The sequence below is a fragment of the Camellia sinensis genome, chromosome 14 (assembly GCF_055761805.1).
Source record: "Camellia sinensis isolate YWXY chromosome 14, ASM5576180v1, whole genome shotgun sequence".
NCBI lineage: Eukaryota > Viridiplantae > Streptophyta > Magnoliopsida > Ericales > Theaceae > Camellia > Camellia sinensis.
This window is the reverse complement of record NC_138974.1, coordinates 80,328,731-80,349,351: the sequence shown is the minus strand read 5'-3', so window position 1 is coordinate 80,349,351 and position 20,621 is coordinate 80,328,731. Positions and strand designations below refer to the sequence as shown.

The window sequence follows — 20,621 nt, the reverse complement described above, 5'->3', positions numbered from 1 at the left end:
AATGACAACACTTACAATCAAATAGCCCTAATTCACCTGCCCAAGTGTCAAATGAAACCCATAAACAACTCTATGGGTTATCCTTTTCGACCTCATTGGCAACATAGATGATGGAAGCGATGGCCTAAGCGAGGACGACACAAGCTCATTATCAATGGCGCTGCTGTCGGCCATTGACTGAGCCATCGTCACCCACCTCGACAACGATTTCGGTGGGTCTAGGTATGGGTATGGGTATGGGTATAGGTGTGGGTGAGGCGGGGGAGAGGAGAGAGAATGAGAAGGTGGGTGTGCTATATGGGTGTCGGTGAAGGACCTTAGTCTACAAAAAAAAATTATGTACACTTGTTGGCACATAAATTTCAACTAAATTTATGACAGGTATAGAGCCTATGATAGGAAGGTTGTAGATAATCACTTCGTAAAAAAAGATCAATATGATCCGTTGAAGTACATAAATAAAACGACGTTGTATCTCAACGACGTTATTCAAAATGCTCGAGTGACACATGGAGCCTACGAAAGATGACACCTGTAGAGCCTACAGCAAGGACACCACACAGGATGAAACCCCAAAAATCAATCCGGTTAATCCGATATACGATTAATTAGATAGGGCTATTATTCAAAATTCAAATGGCGCTATCATTCAATTTGAAATTCAAATTGAAGATGAAGCATTCCTATCACCTGATGGCCCTCTGATGGCCCTCCATAAATATGAGGACCATCACACAAGACGGGGGATGAGAAAATCAGAAGTGAAAAGATCAGAGAGAGAGAGAAAGAAATTGAGAGCTAAAGAAATCGTTACAAGAAAGAAAAAAAGAAGCCTAGAGAACTCAAGAGCCTACGCTAATGGCGATGAATAGGTAAAGGGTTCCAAACCCAAGAATTGTATTTTGTATTCGAGGGTTCAAAACCCATAACAATTTCAACAAAATATTTACTTTTCTTAAATTGTCTTTTGTTGTTTATTTTGTTATTCATTAATCGGAGATTTCATTTGTATAAAATGTGTAATTAACGATCTGAAATACAGATCGAAAATAAGAACCTGCTATTCAAATAATCAACACTGTTTAGTCCAAAAACTAAACAGTGGACATTTGTAACATAAGTTTTGAAATGTGTTGAAACACTTCATGTTTTAAAATTTGTGTCTACAATTTCGAACTTGGCTAGTCGATGCCTGGCATTCTCAAGATTGATGAAAAAGGGTGTTCCATTTGAATGGGATCAGCAGTGCCAAAATGCTTTTAATAGTATTAAGGAGTATCTTTTGAAGCCTCCAGTACATGAACCTAATTAAAGGGAAACCACTTTTGTTGTACATAACAGTCCTGGATGGTTCATTAGGGGCACTGTTGGCACAACACAATGAGCATGGGAAAGAAAATGTCTTGTATTACTTGAGTCGTACTTTGGTTGGGGCAGAAGTCAATTACTCTCCTATCGAAAAGACATGTCTTGCCTTGGTGTTCACCTTGCAAAAACTAAAGCACTATGTCTTGGAACACGACATCAAGTTGATATCAAGAGCAGACCCCTTGAAATATATACTTTCACGGCCCATACTTTCAGGGAAAATTGCAAAGTGGGCTATAATTCTCCAACAATTCGCAATTGAATATGTTCCCCAAAGAGCTGTAAAGGGGCAGGCTCTAGCAGATTTTTTGGCAGCACATCCTATACCTGATGACTCACCTCTAGTAACTGATTTACCAGATGAAGAAGTTATGCAAGTAGAAATTTAGGAAGGATGGGAGATGTATTTTGATGGAGCTTCAAGGAGTCCAGATGGCAAGAAGCAAGAAAATCCTAAAAACAATAAAGCTGGAATTGTAATTGTGTTTGTGACTCCAGATAATGCTATAATCACCCATTCTTTCGCCTAAGTTAAGGATGCTCCAATAATGAGGCAGAACATGAAGCTGTAATTGCTGGATTAGAATTGGCATTACAAATTCCTATTGAAGAACTCTCAATTTATGGAGATTCGGAACTGGTGGTAAAGCAACTCCGTGGAGAATACATTGTTAAGAAAACAAGTCTCATCCCGTATCATGAAAGGGTTGATCAATTGCTTTCGCAATTCAGGAAAACACATATTTTCCACGTGAAGAGAAGAACAAATGCTCGAGCTGATTCACTTGCAAGTTTGGCTGCATCACTCACCCTACCAGATAGCAAAACAATTACTATCACAGTAGGTAAAAAAAGGGTGTTACAACCTTTAAAAGAAGTTTTTGACTTGGTTCCAATCTTGGTCGTCACCACGAAAGGAGAAGACGAGGGGGATTGGCGGGAACCATTCATTGCTTACCTCCAACATGGTAGGCTACCTGAAGATAAAGTAAAAAGAATTGAAGTGATATGCAGGGCTACCAAATTCGTCCTGTGGAAAGATGGAACGTTATACAAAAGGTCTTTGGATGGAATGTACATGTGGTGTATAGCCAAGAAGCGTATTCAAGAGGTAATGGCAGAAATACATGCAGGTGTATGTGGGGCACACCAAAGTGGTCCTAAATTACATATGCAGCTAAAACGGTTGGGATACTATTGGCCGACTATGATTGCAGATTGCATAGATTATGCTCGAAGATGCCAAGTCTGCCAATTCCATGGGAACTTTCTCCACTAACCCCCAGAGCCTTTACATTTAACAACTTGTTCTTGGCCATTTGCAGCATGGGGTATGGACATAATTGGTCCTTTTGTACCTACATCTTCAGCAGGATATCGATACATCCTAGCTGCAACTGAATATTTCTCAAAATGGACAGAGGCCGTGGCTTTAAAGGATATAAAAAGCACAGTTGTCTCTGAGTTCATCCGAACCCATATCATTTACAGGTTCGGGATTCTAGAAAGTACCATCATGGATAGTGGACAGCCATTCAGGAGTGATGCTTTGAACAAGTTACTTGTCAAGTACAAAATCAAAAACAACCATTTATCAAGATATCATGCACCTGCCAATGGTTTGGCAGAAGCTTTCAACAAGACATTGTGCAAAATTCTTAAGAAGATTGTGGATTAGAACAAAAAAGCTTGGCACAAAAAGTTACAAGAAGCTATGTGGGCTTATCGGACTTCGCACAGGACTCCTACTCAAGCAACCCCTTATTCGTTGGTTTTTGGAGGAGAAGCAGTGTTACCACTTGAGGTTCAAATATCATCATTGCGAGTGGCAATACAAGAGTCCTCAACAGAAGATGAAAGTGCAAGAGTGAGGTTGGCTGAGCTAGAGACCCTGGATGAAAGAAGGTTGTATGCTCAACAGAACTTGGAGATCTACCAACAAAGGATGGCAAATGCATTCAATAAAAGAGTGAGGCTTCGTTCCTTTAAAAAGGGAGACTTGGTACTAATGGTTAAAACACCCATAATAGTCTCACGAAGAACCAAAGGAAAGCTTGAGCCCAAATAGGAAGGACCATATGTGATTGAGAAGGTTTATTCTAATGGGGCCTATTTGTTGATAATGATGGATGGTGACAGAATCATTCCCCCAACCAATGCAAGGTTCTTGAAGAGATATTACCCTTAAGAAAGCCTGCTAGGTTGAAAACCCGAAAGGGCGGCCTAGGCAAAAGTTAGGGCAAAGAAAAAAAAAAAAAAAAAGCCTGCTAGGTTGAAAACCCGAAAGGACGGCCTAGGCAAAAGAAAGAAAAAAAAAAAAAAAAAAAAACCACCAACGGTATTGTATGTGGTTAAACTGCTAAAATATCCCACCGAAATCTAAGGTGGTAAAACATTGGATACTTCTGGCCCGCAAGAGTATAAACTGTGTACGGCCAAACAAAAGTCAAAAACCACTAACGGTATTGTATGTGGTTAAACTGCTAAAATATCCCACCAAAATCTAAGGTGGTAAAACATTGGATACTCCTGGCCCGCAAGAGTACAAACTGTGTACAGCCAAACAAAAGTAAAAAACCACCAACGGTATTGTATGTGGTTAAACTGCAAAAATATCCCACTGAAATCTAAGGTGGTAAAACATTGGATACTCCTGGCCCGCAAGAGTATAAACTGTGTACGGCCAAACAAAAGTCAAAAACCACCAACGGTATTGTATGTGGTTAAACTGCTAAAATATCCCACCGAAATCTAAGGTACCTCACTGAAATCTAAAGTTATAAAACATTGGATACTCCTGGCCCGCAAGAGTATAAACTGTGAACGGCTAAAATAAGACAAATCAATGTATTGTATTGAGAAATTTCATATAACAAATAAATCTATCACTGAGCGAAATTTCATAAATACATTATGTTCGGATGAATAAAAAAATATATAAAAGTGCATTCATTCATTAAGAGAAGCCTTAGCCCTTTCAAAGGCACGTTCTACAACACTGTGTTGTCCATTCTTCTTCTTGTGTTGGCTCAAAACATTCAGGGCAGTTTGCACGTCTTCTTCTGATTTAGAAACATTCTCGGAAGCTTGTGCAAAATCACACATAAATGATGCATGTTCCGCTTGGGTGGATGACAATTCCTCTTCAATTTGTTTGAGTAACACTTTGGTTTGAATAATCCTTTGATTAAGACCCGCAATGTGCTCATCCGACTTGATAATTGAAGCAGACAACTGTTCATGTTTGCCAGAAACTTTGTCGAAATGAAGCTTCTTCTCGTAATATTGGGCCTCAAATTCTACAGTAGACAAGTTTGAAGAATCCGCAAGTTGGGTTTTCAAAGCAAAGCACCCAAGGAATATCTTCACCTTCTCGTAAAAGGAGATGAAGTCTACACCCAAACTCTTCAAAATCACGAAAACGTTGTTTGCTACAGCAATCATGCCATTAACATCCGTCATTGATTGGAGAGAAATAATAAGACCTTTCTGAATATGGGTGGCTGCTTCATTAGAGGAAATTCCCCAAAGAAGGCTAGATGGAGCAAAGGGTGCTTCAAGTTTGTCAAATAATTTGTTAACCTCATTTGCTTCAAGCAAGTCTGCAAGAATTTGGACCTCTTCTGACATATCAGAAGTAATTTCGTCTGTCTCTTTCAATGTGTCAGAAGTATTTTCTGTGAAAATATAAGGAGATACTCAATGAAAACGTAGAAGGTAAAAACAATTAATATATATAGATGAATGAAGTATATCTTGGTGTATGGCTTGAAGAGACTTAGGTGGGGGAGAAGACAAGTTGTGATTCCCACAAGCGGACCACGGATTTTGCAATGTGGCATGATCTAAAGAGAAAAGAGTTCCTTGAGTATGTATACATGATGAAATAAAATGAGATACAAGTAATGAATAAGAATACCCTTAAAGGTAGCCAATGGCATATGCAAGGCAGCTGGGGAAGTCCAAGGCACAGTGCCTAAGAAAATGAAAGGTATTCAAAAAAAATAATAATAAAATTAAATTAAATAAATAAATAAAAAGTAAAAAAAAAAAAATTATACCTTTCTCCAATAGCTTGGATGACTCGTTTGAAGGAAAAGAAAAAGCTATATTTGCTGAGGGCAATTTACTCATCTTAGTCGGTGTGCCATTTAAAAGAGGGGTGTAGTCATAAAACTCATCTTCACTCTCGCTACTCTCGCTACTTTCGTTGAGAGAACAATCAAAAGATTTGGTAGGAGAAGGAATTTCAACACTCTTAATGCGAATACGACCCAAGGCAATTAATTCATACCCATCTCCCTCAAAGAGTTCTTGAATCATATTCTCATCTTTATCTTCAAGAAAAGAGTACAAGTATGTGCAAAATTGATCCATTGGGGTTTTGGTCGCGCTACGGTGGGCTGGGAAGTTCCTGTACAATCACTGATAAACATAGTCTCTGGAAAAAGCTTTGCGAGATTAGAAAATTGAGGACCAGAATCTACTTGCTTAAAGCTAAATCTCATTTTAAATTGAGAATTACACATATCCTCGAAAAGATGAAAGAGATCTGAAACCGAGTAACTAGATCGAGAAGGAGCAATAAGTCGTCGACTATTATCCATTCTCTAAGGTGATGATGCTTCCAGAGCAATAGGTGAAGATGATGACCTAGCTCTAGAGTAAGAAGGATTCTTCATCTTTCGGTCTTTAATTGACATATCCAGTTTTCTCTTGCGTGAAGATTTCGTCTGGGTATGAGTAACATATTGAAGCACGATAAAGGAAGTTCCCAACCACCAATTGGCATAAGGCATGGTTACGTAAGAAGTAGATCGGGAGCCTGGTAACTCCAATGAGACTTTTGTACCGCAACGTAGCATATGGCGCCAGTTGTAATAAAATTTAGCAACTCAGAGGGCTGCCGACAAGAAACATTAAGCGGTGTAGGGCACGCTTAAGCAAACCCAAATTGACGACCATATCGGCTAGGGGAGTACGGTTCAGAAATGAAATTAAATCTCATTTTAAAAGTTAAAATCCCTTGCCTCAAAGATATAAGATAGCCAAGGTGGAACGGTGATATCCTTTCAGAGTCGACCAGAACGCCTGAAGGTTCACTTTCATGGGTAAGAGCCCTAAACTGACACTCCGTACGATAAGTTAGGAGAGAGTCCACAAATGGAAATTTATCAATAAAAAACTGGGCAGCTGATTAGTTTCCAATAAACCCAAGATATGGCATGAAATGAGTATCAGAAATCGGACAAATCGACTGAGGATCCCCATGAGAGTAAGTCTTAACAAAATATAATGAAATCTATCCAAAAAGGTAATGAAAAGGACCCTGAATATTTTCCTTCCTAGGTGAAGATGATGATGCCATTTTACCAAGAGAATGATAGAGGTATGCAAGGACGGGGATGGACAGGCTAAATAAGGTTCCACCTGCCATTTGGGTGGCTACATGAAAGGTCGTTGGATGAATTTCCCCGGAAGAGTGAGGGAAGACAAATCCGCTAAGCCAGCTCGCCAAAAAACCAGAAAGATACACATCATCAGGAATTCTATCTTTTCGTTGAAAACCACTAATCGAAGTGTAGAAATTTAATGTATAAAGAGAAATGATTGTATTATTGATTGTTGTATGTTATTAATTACAAATGGTGAGGGGCTCCTTATATAGGAGATGTAGTGGAGTAGGTGATAGTAGGTGGTAGTAGTAGGTGTGTAATAGGTGGTAGTAGGTGGTGGTAGGTGTAGTAGGTGGAGTAGGTGATGGTAGGTTTTAACAGCCCCCGTAAACTCAAGGGGGATAGGAACTAACCAACTTGAGTTTGGAGAGAGTAACAAAACAAAAAAATAATCTGAAAAATAAAAAATGGATAGGAGACACTGTATGGTCGTGTCAGACCGTTGTAGAAGACTGTATGTTTATGGCAGACTGATGTAGAAGACACTGGCTCGTGCTGGACCCTTGTAGAAACTAACCGAAATCAATGTCGGGACAGTTTACAGAGTCTTGTCGGACCCATGAAGGAGCTAACCGGAATCAATGTCGGGACAATTTACAGAGTCTTGTCGGACCCATGAAGGAGCTAACCGGAATCAATGTCGGGACAGTTTACTGAGTCTTGTCGGACCCATGAAGGAGCTAACCGGAATCAATGTCGGGACAGTTTACAGAGTCTTGTCGGACCCCTAAAAAGTCGCACCCTCAAAAGGTGTGCCCAATCTTTCAAAAGGCGTGCCATCAAAAGGCGTGCCCAATCCATAAAAAGGCGTGCCATCAAAAGACGTGCCATCAAAAGGCGCGTCCAAGTTGTCGGCGAGCACCGAGAGGCGCATGATGCGCGTGTCTGCCTCTTCATCATGGTCTTTATAAACCGAAGCGGAGGCTGAGGCTTGGAAGCATAACAAACCAGTTGGAACCTCTTCGTTCTCTGAGAGCTTGTCGCTAAGAGCTGCAAATCTTGAAACACTCTGTAAACACTCTGTAACCAACCCTTCTCGGAAACACTCAGCAACCAATAACATGGCCTCGTCTTCCCGTTCAGCTACCCAGAATATGGCCTCTTCGTCCCGTGGTCTGCTCACTCTCTTTCCCGACCTCAACGAGTCAACAAGAGAGATAACTGGTGCGGTGGCCAGTGAACCTCAACCAAGCGCCTCTGGTTTTGCTCCGTTGAACTTTCCGATGCGGTCGGTGGAGCAAAAAATGGCGGTGCAAACGGATATTGAGGCCAATCAGTATACTTTGAAGTCATGTGTGGAGACCATGACGGCGGTCACAAACCTGTCGCACCGGCTGCAGAGTAGGACAAATGAGGTGCAGCAGTTAAACGCCCAACTGACTCTGCTCCAACGCATGTATAAGGATGCGCGAGCAGAGATAAGTGTGCAAAAGGCGGAAAATAAGGAGCTGAAGCGGAAGGCCACCGTGATGTTCCGATTTGGAGGTCCGCCATATGCTGCAGTGGAGGAGCAGGGGGGAGTGAATGTGCTTGGTGGATTAGGAAGCACAGAGGCAGCACCGTCAAGGACCGCCCAGGACGGAGGGAAAAAGAAGAGACCGGCGGCAGAGTAGAGAAGGAAATCCTGCCTGTGGATGTGGGTGTTTTGTTGTTGTTTTTTTTTTTATTTTTTTTTTATTTTGTTTTTTTTTTTTTTTTTTTGGGTGTAAAATTGTGATCGGGGTTGATCCCCTGATATGAATAAAATGAGTTTGGTGTGCAGTTCGTCTTCTTCTTCTTCTGCTTCTTTTTTTTTTTGTTGTTTTTGTTTTTTTTTTTTTTTGTTTTTTTTTTTTTAATAATAATAATAATAATAATAATAAGAATAATAAGATATTAAGGGAGAAAGCAGAGGCGGTGGAAAAAAAAGATACTCCCTCCGTCCCAAAATAATGGTCCCTTTTGGGGAATCCAACTTTTTTTGGTAGTACAATTATTGTACTTTTAAAAAGTTGGTTTTCCAAAATTACCCTTTGATAGTACACTTTTTTGAGAATATCAATGTCATAATTGTACTTTTTATATTATTTATGAATTTAAAAGAAGGGCAAAATGGGAAATTTATATTATTTTTGTACTTGATTTTTGAAGAGGGACTAATATTTTGGGACAATGAAAAATGGAATAAGGGACTAATATTATGGGACGGAGGGAGTATAGCTTTATAAAAGATATAAAGAGAAGTGTGATAAAGAAAAGGGACCAAAGAGAGGAAAGTGCATTGGTGATCACGTGGGTAACCTTTTTTTTTTGTTATTTTTATTTTTATAATAGATATATATTCTATAATGGGTGCTGGCAACAGCACATTGAGAGGAATAAAGTGTGTTTTCAAAAAAAAAGGATGAGAGAGAGAGAGTGGGTGGAGGAAAAATATTAAAAATGTTTTGCCTCATAAGAAAAAGAAGTGAGTGGGTGATATGATATGAAGAAGTTGGGTCTGGTGGACCAGTGATGGCCACGACACAGTCCACACTGTAATGGTGGCGTGCCCGTACTTCTCTCTGGGCACTGGGCATGACTAGTAGCCATATCAGAACTGAGCTAAAAACTCCATAAACTGCCGCATGGGTCAGACGCGAAGCGGGCAGGCCGCGCGAGTTAGGGTGGTCGCGCGGAGGACAGTGCCTTGAGTGACTCTGTCGCAGGCCGACGGCGGGGCCTAGGCTAGGACGACGGGCGGCATGCAAGTAGTGGTGGTCTTCGGTGGCTGTGCAACGAGATCCAGTATGCTCGAATCTCTGAGGTCGCTAGGCTGAAGTGAAGCAGCAATGGTGAGTAGCAGCTTGGATCACACGGCTGCGGCGGTCACAACGCGGGGGACTGGTCGGTGGTTGGGTCGCGACGTCTGCGGCAGCCGGAGCTGGGACAGGTCAGTGGTGGTGGTCGGGGCTGTGATGGCAGTCAATGTGCACACTGGTAGCCTTTGGTTTGTTGAAGAAACAAGGCTACCTGGGGTGGCTTTGGATGAGAAGATCAAGTTGGTGTTGTGTATGTGTCTGACAGCGACTCGAAGGGCGTGCAGGTGGTGGACTCGAAGAAATTTCAAGGTATGTGTAGAAAATTCTAGCGGACTAGGTTGAGGTCCGGCGGACGGCTAAGGTGAGGTTGCCGCCCGCCGGTGAAGCAAAAAATAGTAGGTTCTAAACCTGCTATGATATCATGTAGAAATTTAATGTATAAAGAGAAATGATTGTATTATTGATTGTTGTATGTTATTAATTACAAATGGTGAGGGGCTCCTTATATAGGAGATGTAGTGGAGTAGGTGGTAGTAGGTGGTAGTGGTAGGTGTAGGTGTGTAATAGGTGGTAGTAGGTGGTGGTAGGTGTAGTAGGTGATGGTAGGTTTTAACACGAAGTTGGGGATTCATCAATGAATTTGAAAGTCCAGTGGTTAAACTTCTTGGATTGAGAAGAGCTGGCATAAATGTTGAAAAGCCCACGGCATGCCTTGGATATCTGGGACGAATATAAAATGTCATTGGAAGGGGTGAACTCTTCATAAAACTCACCACGAATGGGGAGCCCACTAATACGATGAAGGTCCCATAAAGAGATCCCAAGTTCACCCTAAATGGTGTGGAAAGTGTTGGTGTCGGGTGACCACCGCTCTAAGAATCCTTTGAGCAGGGCGACATTCCTAGCATAAGCAAATTGGGATACATAGATTGCAGCATAAATCCCACACTTCTTCAAAATAGGGGCAAATGTGGAAAGAACATCATTCAACCAAAAAACCCATATAGGGGATTGCAAATGGATAGAAATACCGCGGACATTAAAAGAATTATCCCACTTCAATTTTTCATGTTTCATTATCTTAAGAAGATTATTAAATTCAGAGCAGTCAAGGTCTTCAGAAAATGGACGGAGGATTGAGACAGTGAATGAACCGATTGATTTGGAATGCCCTTTCTCGAGAATCTCACAGCAGTTTCGAATTCCTGTATAGACCAAGTCTTCAGAAGCCGTATGTAAAGGGATGTAGGGGTCCAACTCGGTAGGTGACAATAAAGCAGTGATAAGTTTGTGCCAAATTATTTTCAAACCAGATTTATCCAATACATTCCTCTTGTCATGTTGAAGATATTCAAGTGTCTTTTCCATGCTTCCTAAAAAAAAAAAAAAAAAATAAGAGGTTAGTTGAGGCAAAATGTCCTAATATAAAGAAAGTGACGAAAGCCCCTTGCCAAGAAATCAAACAATTGGGGTGAAAGACACAATCACTGCCAAGGTTTCAAGCCATTGGGGTGACGGACCCAATCACTGCCAAGGTTTCAAGCCGTTGGGATGACGGACGGTTTCAAGCCATTGGGCTGACGGACACAATCACTGCCAAGGTTTCAAGCCGTTGGGGTGACGGACACAATCACTGCCAAGGTTTCAAGCTGTTGGGGCGACGGACACAATCACTGCCAAGGATTAAAGCCGTTGGGGTGACAGACACATTCACTGCCAAGGACTCAAGCCGTTGGGGTGAAGGACACATTCACTGCCAAGGTTTCAAACCGTTGGGGTGAAGGACACAATCACTGTCAAGGTTTCAAGCCATTGGGGTGAAGGACACAATCACTGCCAAGGATTCAACCCATTGGAGTGAAAGACACAATCACTACCAAGGATTCAAGCCATTGCGGTAAAAGGACACAATCACTGCCAAGGTTTCAAGCCATTGGGGTGAAGGACACAATCACTGCCAAGGATTCAGGTTTCAAGCCATTGGGGTGAAGGACACAATCACTGCCAAGGATTCAAGCCATTGGGGTGAAAGGACACAATCACTGCCAAGGATTCAAGCCACTCATTGCCATTAGGCTAGAAGGGGCAATGATACCAGCAAACAAACTCTGACGCCTTGCGGGTTGCCTGTAAAAGAGGGAAAAAGACATGAAATAATCGTTAACCAAAAAAAAAAGGAAATTAGTCATCATGATTCGTACAATTAAAATTCACTTGCATGAATCATGAGAGGGTAAGGCTGATTTGACTTTTAACAAAAAAATTTGGCCAATTGTACAAAGGGCTGCTACTAATACAAAATAAAACAAAAGGTAGCAAGCTTAAAAAAAAAAAAAATTGTTAAAAAAAAAATTTAAAAAAAAAAAATTTGTTGTACAACACAGCAACAAACAGGTTGCTGCTGTTAAAAAAAGGGCCTGTCTTTGCAAAAATTTGCTAAATAAATTGATAGTTTGTTCCCCAAATGATAGGCAAAGCAACCTGTGTTGGTTGGTTCTATCAAAAGAATATAAAAACTAAAAAATAAAAAAAGAAAGAAAAAATTCTTGCTGCTTATAAAAAAAAGAGGGTTCTTTTGTTTGTATAGGGCAAGGACTTTATTTGGGCTAGTTAAGTTCATGATCTAACAGCAAAATATATAAGGGGCAGCAGCTAAAAGGGGTTGCTGTTTTTTTTACATGGTCTTTGTTTGTTAGAGTATTTGGGTCTAGCAAAATAGGCCGTCTTTGTTGCCATCATATAAAAAAAAGTCTGATGACTAGCAGCAGCAAGGAAAAAATGGGGCAGCAGCTTAAAAAAAATGGGGCAGCAGCTAAAAAAAGGGGCCGCAGTTTTTTGTTTTAGGTTTGTTGTCTAGCAAAAATGGGCTCTCTTTATTTCTAGGCCATATTTGCTAATTGCAGCAGGTTATACACAAGGTTCATATGGGTTATAAAAAGGTTCATGGAAATTTTCATGGGTTATAAAAAAGGTTCATGGAGAAGGAAATTTCTGCTGGAAGGTAAAAAAAAAAAAAGAGAGCAGATTAAACTGTGAAAAAAAAAAGGTCTTTGGGCTAGGAAAAAAAATCTGCTGGAAAGGCATCAGGTTTTTTTGTTCAAGTAAAAATAAAAATAATAAAATAATAAAAAGAAAAGAGGCCACAGCTTTTGTTATGAAACAAGGCAGTAGGTTATTCATCCTTTCAAGAAGGGTCTTTGTTGGGACTACTTGGACTTAGGTTCTGGTAAAAATTTTTGGAAAGGGCTGTCACATGGTGATATACATGCTGAAAGAAAATATTTTATGGAGAAGAAAGCATACCTAATTTAAAGGAGTTTGAAGAGATTCTTTTGTGTCTTCTTTAAAGTATAAGAAGAACAACTTTTGTTGGAAAAAGAAGAAAGATAATGGCTGGAAAGTTGCTGTTGGAAAGTTGCTGGAAAGATACTAAAATAATGAAGCCCTAATATGCAGAGAAAAAAAGAGAGGCTGTTGGAAACAATCTGCTGGGAAAAAAAAAGCTACGGGGAAAATAAATGGGTTGTATCTTTTGTATACTCAGAGAGCAATTGCTGCTGGAAAGATACTAAAATAATGAAGTCCTAATATGCACCACAAAATTTGCAGAGAAAAAAAAAGAGGCTGCTGGAAACAATCTGCTGGGAGGAAAAAAAAGTTACAGGGAAAATATGTGGGTTGTATGCATGAATAGGTGTTATAAAGCAAAAAATTCTTGCTTAAGAAAGGAGGTAGTTTTCTCTTAAAATACTTCAAATAAGCAAGAGTTTAGGTAGGATTTGAAATACTAAGTAAGAGTTTGTGTAGGATTAGAAATCCTACCAATGCCAATCCATCCTATTCCATTTAGACAAATTCCTAAAATATATATATATATATATATATGTTGTAAAAAAATCCTAAAAAAAATAATAAGTGGCAAGTTGGAAGCCCACAAAAGAAAAGGGCCCAATTAAAAATGATGGCCCAGAAAAATCCATGATGGCCTAGAAAAAAAATCTGCTGTAAAAAATAGTGGCAAGTTGGAGGCCCACAAAAGAAAAGGCTCAATTAAAAAATAGTGGCCTAGAAAAAGAAAGGTCCATGATGGTCTAAAAAAATCCATGGCTTAGAAAAGGAAAGGTCTATGATGGCCTAAAAAAAAAAAATGGTAGCAAGTTGGAGGTCCACAAAAGAAAAGACCCAATAAAAAAATGGTGGCCTAGAAGAGGAAAGATTCATGATGATCTAGAAAAATCCATGATGGCCTAAAAAAAAAAAATCTCTACTGCAAAAAAAAAAAGGTGGCAAATTGGAGGCCCACAAAAGGAAATACCCAATTAAATCTTGGACCTTACTCATGACCCTTGAAAAAAAAATAAAAAAATAAAAAAAAAGTCAAGTCCATAAGAAGGACCCATGCAACAAAAGTAAAAGGGCCCATGAAAAAAGAGCCGTCAACCACCCCCCCAAAAAAAAGGGTCAGGGACCAAAACAAAAAAATAATCCCATCAAAGACCTAAAGATCATCCAGATAAAAGTGCCAAATTATCGTGACTCGCACAGTTAAGAAAATTCACTTGTGCAAGTCGCGAGAGGCATTTGTTGGCACATAAATTTCAACTAAATTTATGACACGTATAGAGCCTATGATAGGAAGGTTGTAGATAATCACTTCCTAAAAAAAGATCAATATGATCCGTTGAAGTACGTAAATAAAACGACGTTGTATCTCAACGACGTTATTCAAGATGCTCAAGTGACACATGGAGCCTACAAAAGATGACACCTGTAGAGCCTACAACAAGGACACCACACAGGATGAAACCCCAAAGATCAATCTGGTTAATCAGATATACGATTAATCAGATAGCGCTATTATTCAAAATTCAAATGGCGCTATCATTCAATTTGAAATTCAAATTGAAGATGAAGCATTCCTATCACCTGATGGCCCTCCATAAATATGAGGACCATCACACAAGACGAGAGATGAGAAAATCAGAAGTGAAAAGATCAGAGAGAGAGAGAGAGAAATTAAGAGCTAAAGAAATCGTTACAAGAAAGAAAAAGAGAATCCTAGAGAACTCAAGAGCCTACGCTAATGGCGATGAATAGGTAAAGGGTTCTAAACCCAAGAATCGTATTTTGTATTCGAGGGTTCAAAACCCATAACAATTTCAATAAAATATTTACTTTTCTTAAATTGTCTTTTGTTGTTTATTTTGTTCTTCATTAATCGGAGGTTTCATTTGTATAAAATGTGTAATTAACGATCTGAAATACAAATTGGAAATAAGAACCTGCTATTCAAATAATCAATACTGTTTAATCCAAAAACTAAACAGTGGACATTTGTAACATAAGTTTTGAAATGTGTTGAAAGACTTCATGTTTTAAAATTTGTGTCTACAACACTTCTCTCATAACTAAAAGTTGAAGAATGATGTTAGACTAAATTTTCCTAAAAACAATTAATTAACTTGATGATTTATTAACAAATGAGTTATTTGTAATGTAATTATAAACTTAAAAGAGCGAGATGTAATTTTCAGAATCACAAAGGGCAATATATATTTGAAGTAAATTTCAAGAGGTGTATTTGTAATTTATCAATATTTTAATAGAGCACTACATCATTAAGCTTGAAAAATAAGTCTTTAACTTCTTGGTTAAAGTAGCACTACTCTTTGATTTTTTATGTTCTTGAGAACATGTATACAAAATATGCTATTTATTGTAGTTTTTATATAAAATAAAAAATAAAAAGAATAAAAAATAAACATATTTTATGTTCTTTGTACATAGAAAACCAAAAAAAAAAGTACGACTAAAATCAAGGATCTCGATAGAATAAATGTCTAATTACTTCAGTTTCCTGATTCAATGAGCAAACACACTAGTTGGTTGACAACAAGAGCCAATATGTGAAATTTATACATGTTTATACTCACACATTCCATCAGTCTAACTAATCAGCAAAAATAATGCATCATGCATCGAACCACATGAATTCAAATTGTCACTAATAAATTTTTTAATGAAAATCAAACCCTAAGTTGTATAGCTTTATCATTCAGAAAATTGAACTGGAAAGAGGCAAATCAAATTAGAATATAGCACATACACACACGTACATGTATATACATAGAGAGAGAGAGAGAGAGAGAGAGAGAGAGAGAGAGTACCCAAATTAATCTGTTGAGAACAATCGTTATGACGAAACCATTCTACAAGCACAGCAACTTCTTCTTTGGAGAGTTGTCCACCAAGAACCTCGCGTCGTTGTTGTTCTACCTATAGCAAATCAATTGCTTCTTCGGCCAGAGCATAAGTGCTGGTCCATTTCCGGTTGAGCTGTCCAGGTCCAAAGGGAGAGAATCTTGGTGGTTCACAGTACCCAATGGGTTCAATCAAAGGGTTAGTCTCAGAGTATGAGTACCTGAAATCAAAGGGTAGATTTGATTTCAATGAAAAATCTAAGACTTTCTCTGATTTCAATGAAGCTTTGTTTTGACTATTCCCTTGCTTCTTTTCCTTGTTCTCGTTATTGGGTTTAAGGGTTTTGGAGGTGAGTGAAAATGGAGGTTCATAAGTATATCTTCCTTCTGGGATTAAGATTGGCATAATAAATGAGAGATACACAGGAGTGTTGCCTGGGTTACATCATGAAAGGGGATCACCGAGTGTAGGGTTAGGGTTTGATGTCTTGAATGACGCCATGGAAATATCTTTACTAGCATTGGTGGAAGGGAACTACTTTTTTGCTAACAACTCTCAGCCAAGAAAGAGAATCACCATAGGTGGACACAGTTGGGCAGTTAACAATCAGTTGAAACCAGAAAGACATTTTTGTTCTTCAATAAGGTCATTAGAGTAAAGGACCTAAATTACATTTTTATTTTTCACTATTTCATCCTCTTTAAACTTCCATTTTGGTAATGATATCAACACAAATAGACCTCTATATATTCAAAGACTATAGAAGCAATCTGGTATAACTTAAGAATTTGGAACTAATGAGATCAATATTTTTTACGAACAAAACTTTTGGGCAGAATTTCATCAGATGAAACGAACAAGACAATGTTTACATAAGAGGGAAATGATAGTCATCATTTCTTAAAATTAAGAATGAAAAACAATTTAGTTCATTACGTAGTTTGTTTGGGAAATCTAAAAAATGGACCAGGTCCACTTTCATTAAGTTCTCTAAATTTGTGAAAACCAACCTCCATCTTGGCTTGATTTTAACCAGGTTTTGGGAACTTTTATCAAATAAAGGTTGGCCTGCCTACTTTTGAAATGCATTCACCAAACTCTTTAAAAGGTTGTATCTGGATTATGAATTTGGGTAGAGAGTTAAAAAGAGAAAGGCAAATGAAAATGCAAGAAAATAAAGAAAAAATTTAGTTTATATTTTATTTACATTACACTCGCCTTTTTCTTTCTCTATCCAAATACCTAACCAAATCTATAATTCAGACATGTAAGGCTGTGTTTAAATCATGAATTTGGGTAGAAATTTGGAAAGAAAAATAAAAAGATAAGTGAAATGTTAAACCCTAAACCTGAAGCGCTGTGTTTGGATTATGAATTTGAGTTGGAATTTGAATTTTGAAACCATTACTTTTTTCTTTCCAAAGCCTAGTCAAATCGATAATCCAATACAAGGTTTCAACGTAAAATAGCTTTGGCATAACATATCTACGAATTCAAATTTTAACTATTCAATGTCTTGGTATGTAAGTTATAATAGCAAACATAGTCTCAGCTTGACATTTTAACAAACACTTCACGCACAAAATGAAGTGAGTATTCTTGGGCTTAGAGAGAGAGAGAGAGAGAGAGGGGGGGGGGGGGGGGGGGTCTCTCTTTTTTTTCTATTTTCTTTTTATGTCAGTTCGAGATAGATAAAACTTGGGCAAAAACAGAACTAGGCCAGCCAAGAATAAGAGCAATTCACATCAGACCCAAAAGCAGCAAATATAAGAAGAAACCCAAACATGCCAATATTCTTCTCTCTCTCTCTCTCTCTCCAAGCAAATAGCCATTGCAAGTATAATTCCCACATTGCAGAATACCATAAAACCCACATTCTTAACTGAATGACATAAAATCAACTAACTCCAATTCCCATTCATGCACTTATGGTGTGTTTGGTTGAGAGATTTGGAAAGGGGAGAGAAAAGGCGCGTGAAACTATGTGAAATATAGGTATAATTTATTCATATTTTACCTACCTTTCTATTTCCCTTTCCAAATCTCTCCCCAAATCCCCAACCAAACATAGCATTACCAAATCCCTAACCAAACATAGCATTAGAAAAGAAAAAAAAAAAAAAGAAAGAAAGAAAGATAGAGAAACCTCAACAAAAAGGAACAAAAAAAATAGTGAGAGAATAGAGAAGAACAAAAGAGAGTGAGTAGTAAACTAACCTACATGATCTTCAGGGAAGTTCTCCAAGAGCAAGAAATAATTCACAGGAAAGAGAAGAAAAAGAAGAAGAAGAGGAGGAGGGCCAATTTTCAGACCCACTTTATCGGGACCTTAAATATATGGGTTGGACTCATGAGCTGGCCATAATAGATATAATTTCTCTCTCTCTAACACTTATTTTTATTTTCAGAAATGTTTGAGATCCTTTTTTTAGGGTTCCATGACCCCAATTTAATTTGGGCCCTTGATGTGTATGGAATCCATTCATGTATGTGTAGGTCTCACAGTATGAGTGGTTGGGATGAAAATAGGGATTGTGAGGGTCATGTATGTGTGAAAATCTTTATCACAATTGTTTTATTTTTTGTGTACATATACAGTTTTAGTAAAAAATAAAATTAAAATTGATAAAAATAAATGAGTAGCACAGTAATAGCACCCCAACTGTGAAAGTAGTAACTATATTTTTATGAAATTAAAGATGCATAAAATTTAATAACATAATCATAATGAATGTAATTATGTATTTTAAGAAATAAAGTGTATTTCTTGTTTTTCTTGATTTAATATTCTACTCTAATTATTGTAATGCACTTCAAGATTTTGTGTTATGAGTTTTAATTTTTTTCGTAATTGTTTTCTGAATTTAATAAGAAAGCTCAAATTAAAGCTGAAATTAAGCTCATATGGCCAAGTCCAACTTGAAGCCATGGGCTTGGGCCTTAAATTTTGGGTTCGGACAAGCCCATTGCCGAGGTTTAAGTTCATTTCTTTGGCTACTTTTTTTTTAATTATTTTTAAAATTTTGAATAAATTATTTTTATTTTATTTTATTCTTAGTCTCATTTCGTCTAAATGATTCTATTTTTATTTTTAAAAAAACATAAGATAAAATAAGTCAAACTAAAAAAAAGACAAAAAGTATTTGACATGTACTAAAAAAATATACTTTTTTTTGCATACGTACATTTATTTAGGTCATATCAATTAACATATATCAATATCTCATCTCTACTTTTCTATCAACTTTCTCTACTTTTCTACACATTTTTTTTAATCAAAAATCAAAAAGTACACTTATTTAGAATATTCCAAACCATCACTTCGGTGTGTTTGATTAGACGGACTGAATAAGGGGGAATTAGAATCTATCGGATTTGAGTCATGGGACTGCGAATCCCCCGGACTATTTGGTTGAATTGGATATGTATCCTGTATTTGTTTTTTCGTAGGATTAGATGTCTAAAAAGGACTATTTTTAGTAAATCCAACATTTAGTTGGACGGACTGGATATGATAAATGAACAAAAGACTATTTACCCTTTTTCAATTATTTACTAAGTAATAGCAATATTAAACATATCTTAATATTTTAATTATTTTTAGCTAGATTAAATAAAAAATTATTTTATTTTATTTTTTACACAATTAAATAAATTTATTTTTTAAATAAAATAAATAAAATAAAAATAAGAATATATGTTATTTTTTTAATTAAAATTTTAAATAAATTTGTTTTAAAAACAATAATAATAAACAATGAAATTAAATAAAACATCTATTAACATTTAAATAATGAAATTAAATCAAATACAAACAAAATTTTAAAATAAAACATCAATAAAATATCTATAAAAAATTATTTTTAAAAATTAAATAAACAAAACATCAATAAAAAGTTAAATAAAATTATTTTATTTTTAAATTGAGACATTTAAATTTTATTGAATTTTACTAAATATAATACATAATTAAATAGTAGAGGGTCAAAATGGTCATTTTACCACATAATTCCAACAGTAAATAATCCTCCCAAAATTGTCTCACACTCCCCTCCCTCGGGATAGTATAATCCCCCATATGGGAGACAAGGAGTCCGGCCGGACTCCATGTCCGGCGAACTAAAAAAAAAAAAAACGATGGACTAGTCACTCCTTTAAATAAGCAATCCGAATAGTGAATAGTCCCCCTCTTAATCCCCCCAATCAAACACACCCCTAAAGAAAGCCATCACTCCTAAAGAAAGCCATGGCATAGCTGGTCCTATTATTGGGTCATAATAGGTCATATTATGATTATTTAAATTGTTTATCATTTTAGTTTCTCTATATAAATCATCAATTTAGAAATAAATTAATTTGATAATTATAATCAGGTGATTTTATTATAGGGGCATTTACATACAAATTCTAATTTATGAACTTATACTCCATTAAGTCTTAATTAAGATTTTTTGGACCTTCAAGTCCAATTAAATTTTTAATAATCGAAATTGCTCTTTAAATAATAATTGTTCATCATTTATGATAATCTATAAAAAATAAAAAAAAAAACTAATATTTGTTTTTGAAAAAATTGAATTATTTTTTTGTGCAAGACTAAAAATTAAAAGAGCATAATGATGGAATATTAATGTGCAAAACTGAAAAAAAAATAAAAAATTTAAAAATGAAAAAATTAATAATGTTCTCAGTTTTAAAACTAGAAAAAATAATAATGTTCTCGATTTTATTAGATGATTGAATCAAAGTAATAAGTAGAAAGGCAAAAAATATTTAATCTCATGCTCTATTTTTTTCATCAATTAGTGAAAAAATT

General features: G+C 36.9%; 1 protein-coding gene and 1 long non-coding RNA gene across 6 annotated transcripts in view; both read right to left on the bottom strand.

Moving 5' to 3' along the window:
- LOC114281048 (uncharacterized) overlaps nucleotides 1-18,185 on the bottom strand; it is a 42,210-nt gene extending 24,025 nt beyond the window's left edge. For 3 of the 5 annotated variants that reach the window (XR_014350590.1, XR_014350588.1, XR_014350591.1), the window contains exons 1-2: nucleotides 18,023-18,177; nucleotides 15,772-16,025 (exon numbers count right to left, since the gene is read on the bottom strand). This is a non-coding gene — a long non-coding RNA (uncharacterized LOC114281048). Of the gene's footprint in view, nucleotides 1-11,579; nucleotides 11,732-15,432; nucleotides 16,026-18,022 lie in introns of those variants that run through there. The other 2 variants (XR_014350589.1, XR_014350587.1) reach the window with 2 other exon arrangements.
- LOC145807864 (uncharacterized) lies at nucleotides 4,261-5,745 on the bottom strand. The gene is made up of 3 exons (XM_082906834.1): nucleotides 5,430-5,745; nucleotides 5,288-5,344; nucleotides 4,261-5,045 (listed from the first exon to the last, which is right to left on the bottom strand). Exons 1-3 carry the CDS (start codon nucleotides 5,743-5,745, stop codon nucleotides 4,318-4,320), a joined length of 1,101 nt encoding a protein of 366 aa, XP_082762960.1. The 3' UTR covers nucleotides 4,261-4,317.
- Nucleotides 18,186-20,621: the final 2,436 nt, after the last annotated feature.